Source organism: Lycium barbarum, chromosome 6 (genome assembly GCF_019175385.1).
Source record: "Lycium barbarum isolate Lr01 chromosome 6, ASM1917538v2, whole genome shotgun sequence".
Classification (NCBI taxonomy): Eukaryota; Viridiplantae; Streptophyta; class Magnoliopsida; order Solanales; family Solanaceae; genus Lycium; species Lycium barbarum.
The window spans coordinates 100,555,706-100,566,303 of record NC_083342.1 but is presented as its reverse complement, the minus strand read 5'-3'; the positions used below and the strand labels follow the sequence as shown (position 1 = coordinate 100,566,303).

General features: G+C 35.0%; 1 protein-coding gene across 2 annotated transcripts; it reads left to right on the top strand.

Moving 5' to 3' along the window:
• The first annotated feature begins 2,083 nt into the window (after positions 1-2,083).
• LOC132645043 (nucleoside hydrolase 3-like) lies at positions 2,084-9,957 on the top strand. 2 transcript variants are annotated; one of them, XM_060361786.1, is made up of 12 exons: positions 2,084-2,633; positions 5,025-5,204; positions 5,292-5,402; positions 5,499-5,834; positions 5,947-6,123; positions 6,215-6,499; positions 6,824-6,946; positions 7,104-7,301; positions 7,981-8,234; positions 8,391-8,595; positions 8,764-9,069; positions 9,408-9,957. In XM_060361786.1, the coding sequence occupies exons 1-12, from the start codon at positions 2,430-2,432 to the stop codon at positions 9,696-9,698; spliced, it is 2,670 nt and encodes an 889-aa protein (XP_060217769.1). In that variant the 5' UTR covers positions 2,084-2,429; the 3' UTR covers positions 9,699-9,957. The 2 variants fall into 2 exon arrangements, with proteins under 2 accessions (XP_060217769.1, XP_060217770.1); XM_060361787.1 differs by lacking the exon at positions 2,084-2,633 and adding an exon at positions 2,842-3,169.
• The last annotated feature ends 641 nt before the right edge of the window (positions 9,958-10,598 follow it).

Here is a 10,598-nt window from a genome sequence, read left to right as displayed (position 1 = left end):
TTCTTTGTTTTTTGTATGAAATTAATGCTCAGAATAAGGTTCGACTACTCTGATCGCCCTTTTGCTTATCAATTACCATGTCGGTTATACTTTTTGTGCATTTATTTGTAAAAAATCCTTTCTTTGATATAAACAGACATTTTATACTAAATGTGGGGATTAATGTTTATACTTTTATATCATTTATCTATGATAAATTTTTTCTGAATTTTCCTTTTTTCTTTCATTAAATCTAAGATTTTTATATTGTAAAAGAAAATCTATTTCACATTCGCACTAAGCCCAGACATATCCATTAGTTACTTTAACACTTGAAAATTATTTTAGCTTTTTATTGGAATTCCTTTTTTTTTTTTTTAAGGAAAAACCAACATCCATTTTTCAAGTTAAAACAAATCAAACACCAAACGCTATACTTGTTTTACTTTAAGAAGAATGAGAGATTCTTTAGAAAAATATGCTTATTCTTCTTTATTTGCAGCGAAGTCTTTGACTATTGCCAATGAAACATTTTCAGTCATGCCAACTACGAAAACATTGAAAAATATTAATTCTAAAAGAGAGTGGGGGTCATAGATTTCTATTCCTATCTGTAGAATTCTTTTTTTAGCTAATTTCCTAAGATTTTGTTGGGCTAAAACTGACTTGTTCATACTTGTTCCAGCTCTATGAGAATATATACAATACTAATTTCCATTTTCATCAAATATTTCATCTTATAATAATGCGGACATGTTCTGATCATGAACTTTTGGAATTACGGATTATACTTCTAGAAGATTCTGAATATATGATATGACACTCTCCGGCCCTGTCTCAATTTATGATATAATTTGATTAGGCACGAAGTTTAAGAAAAAAATGAAAGTTCTGAAAATTTGTGGTCTAAAACAAGTCAATAGATTTGTGGTTGTAAATCATTCCATTAAGGGTAAAATGAGAAATTTTAAGTTAACTTAATTCTAAATATAAAAATATATTATTCTTTTTAAGACAGACTAAAAAGAAAGATGTATCATATAAATATTGGTACAGATGGAGTATAATTTTATGATAATATGACTTGGTTGCTAATTGTTAGTTTGTTGCTACATCACACTCTTTATTGGCCGGCCTTCCTATTTGTGAGCTACGGTCAAACTTAATGACCCATTTGCTACCCCTAATTGGAGCTAACTGGAGCTACGTGAACTAAATCTTACCCAACTTGAAATTCACATGTTGTAGATTGAGTGCATTCACTTTCTTCTGACTTAATTATATATGCGATATGTTTGCCGGTTTTTTATTGGAACTCTAATAAAAAGAATTTTAAAAGTCAAGTTTGCTTCTCTCATTTAACTTAATTAAATCCATTATGGATTTCAATTATGGATTTGAATAATCCATTATGTATTTCAACAAATCTAGATTATAATTTTGTTTTCCACCTTTTTTTTTTTTTTAAAGTTCCACTTATTCTTTATTTATTCTGTCATCTATATTTTTTTTATCTATTTTATTTGGATTAGATTTGTATGTCATCCCAACACAAATCCTTTTTTTTTTTTAATTGTTTTCAATTGAATTTGTTTTTCAATATATATTTATATTGATAACAATGTATTGAACAAATATAATTCATTAAAAGTATATAGTAGACTACGTTATTATGATCTAAAGCTCTTGGATTCGAATCATGGAATGAAAATCTCTTAGTAGGAAGCTTTTTTACTTTTAGTGAATCTCTATGGGACTCAAGTCCAAATTAGTCGATGAATATCGAATGCCAGAGGGAAAAAAAAAATGGCGGTAGGTGCAATAGTATTCTGCACCTGTTGATTAAACTTTTGAGTATGATGAAGACATGCAGTACAGGCCATACAGCTGTTAATATCATCCCATAAAATAGCGAATAAAGAAATTTGTTTAATTGTGTTGCTCGTTCCATACCATAACGTGTTGGAAATTTTTTAAGTCTATAAGATCTCTTCATAGGTTCTATCTTTTCGGGCCTGGACGGGTACATTTTGGAGGTTACGTATTCCATGTTAAGAAGTTTTTGAGTCTTACTTAAACCCGAGATTTTGATTAGCGATGGAGGAATTTCAAACATCCCAATTTTAATGTCTGTCTTGTCATTTCTGAAGTCCACAATTGCTACCATCATACTATATATATTTATGAATACGTGAAAATTTCATCTCAACCACCTCCAGCGCACCACCCTTGACTATAATGTATTGTACAAGTTAATGTAACAGCTAATTCTTCAATGTTTATTCCCCCTATCTTTTCCGTGCACATATCTTGACTTTTATCAATTATCTCCCTTTCAACAAATTAAATGCTAGGAGTATAATTATATCTAACATGACTTTATAAGAACTCATCCAAGAAATAATATAAGTCTCAGCTCTGTCACTTGTTTAGAGAAAAAGGTTTTGTTGATGAAGGACAAAGAGAAGATGTTGTTTCTAGGATTTTTACATAGAATTGTTTTCATGATTTTGCTATTCATGGCAACTTTCTACCATGGGGTAGAGGGTGTTGATCGCCCTCATCGAATTCTTTTGGATACAGATGTGGATACTGATGATTTCTTTGCTCTTTTATACCTTTTGAAGCTTAACCGATCCGAAATGGACTTGAAGGTATCTTTTTTTCTCACTGTCCTGTTATTTTTTTAAGCAAGCGTTGAATTGTGTGACCACCTGACGTATTACTTACATTATATTTTCAACACACCACGTCACGTGGGTGGGGGACTGATTCTTTTATATGCCAAATATGTGAATTCTTTTTTGCAAATGGTGGTGGTAAGAGTTGAACCTAAGACTTCTACAGTGACGGAGGCACCTTATGCTAACGGGTGTCAATTGACGCTTCTTCGCTAGAAAATTACATTGTTTAGCTAGATCAAAATTTTAGTTTTATGTATATATACTATATATTGATTCCCCTTATTTTTTAAGTGCGTCTACTTTTTATATTTTGACACCCCTTAATAAAATTCTTGACTCTGCTACTGCACTGTCTATAGCTCAACTATTCTGAAACCATATTGAATGTAATCAACCAAAAATTATCTATCGTACTTTTTATTCACTTAATTATATCTTCAACGGGAACAGAGACATTGCCGGTTTTCGTCCTGAAGCTCACGTAGTATATGTCATTGAAAGATTTGGTAATAGTAGAATTGTACTTTGTATATCAGTTGTTCTCTTTCTTTTTCCTTCTTCATCTATGACTTTGAGGTATCAGCTATGTGTTTGTTTTACATAAATTCATGTCATGTTTAAGAATGGTATCGAGAAATGTCTGGACCTTATTTTGAGACTCAATTATTCAGCTCCATATTTTTGTTTCCTTTGTATAGGTCGTTCTTCAAATAAGCTTGGCCCTTCGTCTATTTTGTTAGGCTAAGCTAGTTAGAGGCAGTCATATAAGTGTGATACTGTCCTCTTTGGCCTTGCTTGCATTAATTTTTCCCCGAACGAACTCACATTAATATTGTGTTTGGTACGAACGAAATTTTTTTTCAAGAAAATAAGTGAAATTCTTACTTATTTTCTTGTGTTCGTTATGTAAGCAAAAATTTTTATCCTAAAAATTTTTATATATAATTTAGACAAATGCTATGGGAGATGGGGTAATTAAGAGTGTGGGATGGTTGGGGATGGGGGTCTACAGGACTAGGGGTAGGGGTGTGGGGTGGTCGGGGATGGGGGCTTCAGGGGTGGAGGTAAAGATGAGGTGTTTTTGAGGGTAGGGAGAACACAATCAATATGGAATGTCACTTGTGGGACTTGTTTTCTCTACTTCCATTACGGAAGTCATTTTCTTCATTTATTAGGAACTTCTTTTCCTAGAGAAAATGTTTTTCAAAATTTTTGACCAACCGAACATGAAACACACCCTAAGAATAACCCTAAACCTCTAATATATATAGCATCGCTTTCTTATCAACTTCCAACATGACACTTTTAATTTGTTCGCACACTCAAAACTATAAGTATCGCATGCAGAGACGGAGTCATGATTTGAGGTTTGGGGGTTCAAGCTAATGTATAGCAACCCCCAAACTAACAACAAGTATCAGTATTAAATATATTTTAAAAAGCGACGAACTGAAAGAGTTCATGTACGTACCAGTCACCAGCCGGAGGTTTGGACGACTCCGCCGGAGGATGGGTGGATGGTGGGCAAAGGCATTTGTAGTTTTGAAGAAGAAGACCAAATAGGTTTTGGGTCTTTGTGGAAATCTGATTTTGGTTTGATGTTTATGAAAGAAACGGAGAGCCTCTTTTGTTTTAGAGTGGAACGTTCTTTTTGCATTTTTAATTGTCAATCTTATGTCTTTAAAAATAAAGTTTTTTTTTTTTTTTGTCTAAAAAAAATGCTTATATAGCAGCAAGGGAAAAAGTGTATATACATATTATGTGCTTAGCAAAAAAGGAAAAGGATGCTGGAAGTTGGGGTTCGAACCCACAGGTTGGCCGCGGAAGGCTTTTCTTCCTTCTTGCTTGCCACTGAACCATCAGCTTAAGTTTGTAAGCGGGTTCGCACTTAAATAACTATAAACATTTACTAGATTTTCTAATACAAATACAGGGTCTATGCAAAAGCTACTAGATTCGGTCGAAACCCCGTATTACACTGTAGCTCTGCCCCTGACCGCATGACCTATCACCAAGATTTATTGGTTTACCTGGTGTGTCAGCCACCCACATCATCTGAGTATTTATGGTTACCAAAACCTCACATGCTACATATTCTTCATACCAAACCATCTGCCTTTGATACCAGTTGGGTTGAGCTAGCACAAAGCACAAATATCCTTTTAACATGGTGTCATGTTGTCCACTTTTGACCAAGGTTGCATGATTTTCCTCAAAAGGCCTCACACACACACCATTAAGAGTATATAAATTCTTTTTCTTATCAACTTCAAATATGGGACTTTGTTTGGGCATCTTTTCTAACAGTTGATAATAAAGGCTTTCCTACACAAATCAACTTGATAAAACCTTTTGCTGCAGGCAATAACTATTAGCACAAATGGATGGACTAGTGCAGCGCACGCTGTAAATCAAGTGTATGACATTCTTTACATGATGGGGCGTGACGATATTTCTGTTGGTGTGGGAGGTGAAGGTGGAATACTTCCTAATGGTACCATTCTGCCAGATGTTGGTGGATATCTCCCTATAATTGACCAGGTGAGAAACTTCTACCTTTGGCACAATTGTTTCCATTATGTTTTCCCTTTTCCTGAATGTGCTACTAAACTTTCACTGATTTGTTAGGGAAATGGTACAGATGGATATTGTAGATATAGACAAGCTATACCTATGGGTCTTGGAGGACGCTTGGACATCGACTCAAATTATGGATTCCGAAAGAGCTTCCTTCCACAGGTACCATTCCTACGGGTATTGTAGATTAGTTCTCATTGCTTACTCTCCTTTATTTAAAATGTGTGCATAACTTGCTAATCTGGAATTTGTAACCAGGGCAAGAGACAGTATTCACCTCTTCGACAGCCAACAGCTCAGCAAGTAATGATTAAAACAATTTCTTCTGGGCCAACTGTAGTTTTTCTCATTGGATCACATACAAATTTTGCACTATTTATACTAAGAAATCCACATTTAAAGAAAAATGTTGAGCATATTTACATAATGGGAGGTGGTGTAAGGTCACAAAATCCTACAGGTTGTTGCCCAAAGAACTCGACCTCTTCTTGCCAACCTCGACAGTGTGGTGACCATGGCAATTTATTCACAGATTACACAAGCAACCCTTATGCAGAATTCAATTTGTTTATGGATCCTTTTGCTGCTTACCAGGTATTACCAAAATCAATAGGCATTCTTTTTTCGACGTGACTTCTGGTCATGTGTTGTAGGCTTTTAGCTAATCTTAATGATCCGCAACTGTCATCATTTCCTTATACTGTAGGTAATTCATTCTGGTATTCCAGTTACTCTTGTCCCATTGGACGCCACAAATACCATTCCCATAACTGAAAAGTTTTTTGAGACCTTTGAGAAGAATCAACATACATATGAGGCACAGTACTGTTTTAAGTCCCTGAAAATTACTCGTGATACTTGGTTCGATGACCAATTCTATACGGTAACATTTACGATGTACATATACACATTACCTTTTGATATGAAAACATCAGTGTGAATATAATTAAGTGACAATAACTTGTTGGATGCAGAGTTACTTCATGTGGGACTCATTTATGTGTGGAATAGCTGCTTCAATCATGAGGAAACAGCACAACCACCAAGGAGAAAATGAATTTGCAGAAATGGAGTATATCAATATTACTGTGGTTACTTCAAATATGCCATACGGGATATCTGATGGATCAAATCCATTTTTTGATGGACGTAAAACTCCCAAGTTCAACTTGGAAAGAAATGGAGTTCACAGTGGTCATGTTCAGACTAGACTTCGTGATCCATTTTGTGTAGCCAAGAATGGGAGGGGCAGATGCCAGGTGAAGAACTGATTCATGTCATTATCTGTAATATGGTTTCTAGTTTTTGTCTCTAGTAAAACATGTCATTTTGTTCGTAATTTTCCAAAATATGATTTAATATTGTTGTTCATGTTTTAAGTATTTCACTGTAAAGAAAGTAAAAGAATTTCGTACCACAACTTTGTTAATGTTTTAAGTATGTCACTGTGAAGAAAGTAAAAGGTTATATTTCCTTACCAAATAGGTCTGTTAATGGTTTTAGTATGTCGTTCATTGTTATGATCTATTCTTTGTTTCATCAATTTATTTCTATATGTGTTCTGAGTTGGTGCTGTCTATCAGGATGGTTATACAAAAGAAGTTACTGGGCCAGGAGGAGTGCCTGTTCTTGTTGCTGTAAGAGCAAAGCCTAATCGAAATGCTAGCAGCTTATTAGACAGAGAGTTCTTTGTCAGCTTTCTGGATGTAAGTTAACTTATCAATTCATTGCCTTAGTGCATTATGAGCTTGCATATGGCTTCTTATTTACTTTGAAATTTGATCTCATGCTTGCTAGTGATCTTTTTCTCTTACAGATTTTAAATTAGGACTGAACGTATTGCTAGATTTTTCATGGTTGCAGGTCTTAAACCAAAGAGAAAATGCTGGTATATTCAATTTTTCTACACAATTTCCTTATTACAGAGAAGAACTCCACAAACCAGATCTCAGGGGGAAGCATCTTGGGAAGAATGTTGTGTTTGATATGGATATGAGTGCTGGAGATTTTCTAGCTCTCATTTATCTCCTTAAGTTGCCAGTTGAAGAAATCAATCTCAAGGTATGATGGCCTTCCTTATCTTTAGTTTAATAGCTTAAGCAACATTTACCACCTTCTATTTTCAAAAATACCCTCAACAGACTGGAGGAAGATATTATCTCATCTTATTTAATATTAACAAAACTTAGGAATTTATTTCTCGACTAAATATCAGTTATACTTCTGCTAAGTTTCTTAAAATGGGTATATTGCGTCAATTCATGTTTAACTGTTGTTCAAGAATGCGTTATATCAGGTCTGTTTAGTTTTGGAATGAAACTGATTAATTGTTGGTCATTCACGACAAAAGTACTTTAAATGTGAACAACATTTGATAAGTATCCCACATTGGTTGAGGGAATTAGTATCGTTGTCTCTTTACGTGGTCTTAGGCAATCCTCACTTCATGAGCTAGCTTTCGAGTTGAGTTAGACCCAAGATTCATATTCTTAACATGTTATCAAAGCCATTACTCTTTCCTACTCTTGGTTTACTCAATGTTAGGCCTCATATTATATTGTCCACGCACCAGATGTTTTAAGCGTGTGGGGGATATTAAGTGTTCCATATTGGTTGAGTGAAGAATGGGGATGTTGTCTCTTAACTCTTTATAGGTCTTGGGCAATTTAGGAGTAAATTCTGTAAGTAACTAAGTTGAGGAAGCAATACTTATCTATGTGCAATCTCTTCACCTGTTCAGGCTATAATTGTGAGTCCAACTGGCTGGGCAAATGCTGCAACAATTGATTCAGTGTATGATTTGCTTCATATGATGGGTCGTGATGACATACCCGTGGGCCGTGGAGACGTGTTCGCAGTGAACCAGTCTGATTCTATTTTATCTGCAGTTGGTGACTGCAAGTACAACAAGGTTATCCCACAAGGAAGTGGTGGATTTCTGGATTCAGATACTCTTTATGGTTTATCTCGTTCTTTGCCTCGAAGTCCTCGCAGGTACATTGTCTACTCTAAATATGTCTATACAGAAAAATTCAAACTTTTTCAAGCACTGGCATTTCATGTTTGCTTATTTTAGCAATTTACTTCCACATGTTCATTTGAGCGCTGTACAATTTTGCTGATAAACCAGCTCAATCTGAATAATCTCAGATACACCGCTGAAAATTCTGTGAAATTTGGAGCTCCCAGAGACACTGATCATCCTGAACTCAGACAACCTCTGGCACTAGAAGTGTGGGAGTCAGTGGTGAAATCACTTGATCCAGGATCCAAGGTTACCATTTTAACCAATGGCCCATTAACCAACATAGCGAAGATTGTTCTCGCAGGCAAGAATATGACCAACCCCATCCAGGCAAGTGATTCCTCAATCCTTATGATCTTATGAGAGATAGTCAAGGCATGTAGCTTAAGCCTGTTAATGTCACTCAACTGCATTGAGTATTGTTTGAGTTTACAGCTTGAGATATCTAGAATAGACATTACTTAGTGAGAAAGCACTATCTTTTGAATTATGATGCAGGATATACTAGTTGTTGGAGGGAACATCAAGCGTAACAACACTGATAAGGGAAATGTGATCAATGTTCCATCAAATAAATTTGCGGAATTGAATATGTTTCTTGACCCTCTAGCAGCAAAGACAGTTTTGAGTTCAGAACTCAATATCACTCTCATTCCACTTGGCATACAGCGGAAAGTTAGTGCATTTCCTACGATTCTTGGAAAACTTCACCTAACTAACAAGACATCTGAAGCAATCTTTGTGAAGCATTTACTATCAAGGTTACTCCACCTGCAAAAGAGATATCCTAGATACCAGCATATGGTAAATCGTCCTAAAGTCTTTCTTCATTTAGCATCTAACGTGCAGTGGCGGAGCCACACCCATTGAAGGGTGTTCATATGAACACCCTTCGTCGGAAAAAATTATCGAATGCCTATGTTAAATATAGAATTTTGTGGACATATACTAGTAATGAACAACCTTGACATAGAAACGAAGGATAGCCTAGCGGCTAAGGGTGTGCAAACTATCGTTCACACATCCCCTGTCCTAAAATATGAACACCCTTCGTCGGAATCCTGGCTCCGCCCCTGCAGTAACGTGCGATGTACAAATTCAGTTTTTCTAGATCCTATAACTTATCAATTGTATCATAACAGGATATATTTCTTGGAGAAATCCTTGGAGCAGTAGTTTTGGCTGGTGGTAATTCTGTAGTAAAATCAACATTTCGTGTCGAGAAAATAAAAGTCACTGCCCTAGGGTATGAATCTGAAGATGGACAGATAATTATCGACGAAAAGAAAGGCAAATCAGTGAAAGTATTGGAGAATCTGGATCCATTAGCTTATTATAACGCTTTTGCAAATCGACTAGGCGATGTAAAGCAGTCTGCAGTAGTTGGAAGCTTTGATGAGCAGAGAAGAATTTGGAGCAGACCATCTAAATAAAACTGCCCATTGCTCTTTTGCTGTTTCATTTCCCTTTTCCTGAATGATTTTTCTTCTTTTCTCTTTCTTTCTGGTTTTTAAGATTCATATAGGTGAGTCTTTTTACATCTTCTAATTCTTGAAAACAATTGTCACTTACTAAAAGTTGGAGAACTGAAGCACTAGGTACATAATGTACTGTATAGTTTCAATGTGACAATTGTAATGAGGAGGAAATAAAGTTTGCTTTTCTAAGGAATTGTGAAAATGGGTCAAAAATTCATTTTCTAGTTGTCAATGAGCAGAGGGCCAAACTTTGCTTTGTTTAACCTGTACTTCTCATGCTGCAATCAGCGGCGAATCTAGAATTTAAAATTTGAATGATTCAATTTTAAATTCTTACAATTGAATTTATCAATTTTAAGTTCTTACAATTGAATTTATTGCATTTACAAAATTATGAGTTCAAATTCAATATTTAATCAAATTCTAATAATTTTCACATATTTGTACTCAGTGTTCAATATATCGGCTTCTGTTGAACCCGTTGACAAGGCTTACTCGGCCTCTGGCTGCTATTACCAACCATTGTATCATTTGAACTAACTCTATTTAATGCATGCACCAAATCAACAAATACATGACATATTATTGTTATTTTATTCTATAACGTTTATATTTAACAATGGTTAAATTAAATAAAAAATTTAAAGAAAACTTCAACCTGAACATGTTGCATTTTTAACATTTTTTTGTCTTTAAGATCACATGATGAGATCTCTTCGCCGCAATTTCTAGATCTATTTTGTGGTCCTTCCAAGTTTTTGAGTTTTGACAGAAAATAATGAGCTGGTTATGAATATGCGAAGACAGTCCGTTTGACTTGGTTAAATCGTATTTGTAAAACAGATCCACATTGTT

What these genes read in the sequence shown, in the direction of transcription:
- LOC132645043 (XM_060361786.1), top strand. Translation starts at nt 2,430, where the DNA reads ATGAAGGACAAAGAGAAGATGTTGTTTCTAGGATTTTTACATAGAATT. An exon ending in ATCTCCCTATAATTGACCAG is followed by an intron (nt 5,205 to 5,291) that starts GTGAGAAACTTC and finishes CTGATTTGTTAG; the next exon opens with GGAAATGGTACAGATGGATA. An exon ending in ATGGGAGGGGCAGATGCCAG is followed by an intron (nt 6,500 to 6,823) that starts GTGAAGAACTGA and finishes GCTGTCTATCAG; the next exon opens with GATGGTTATACAAAAGAAGT.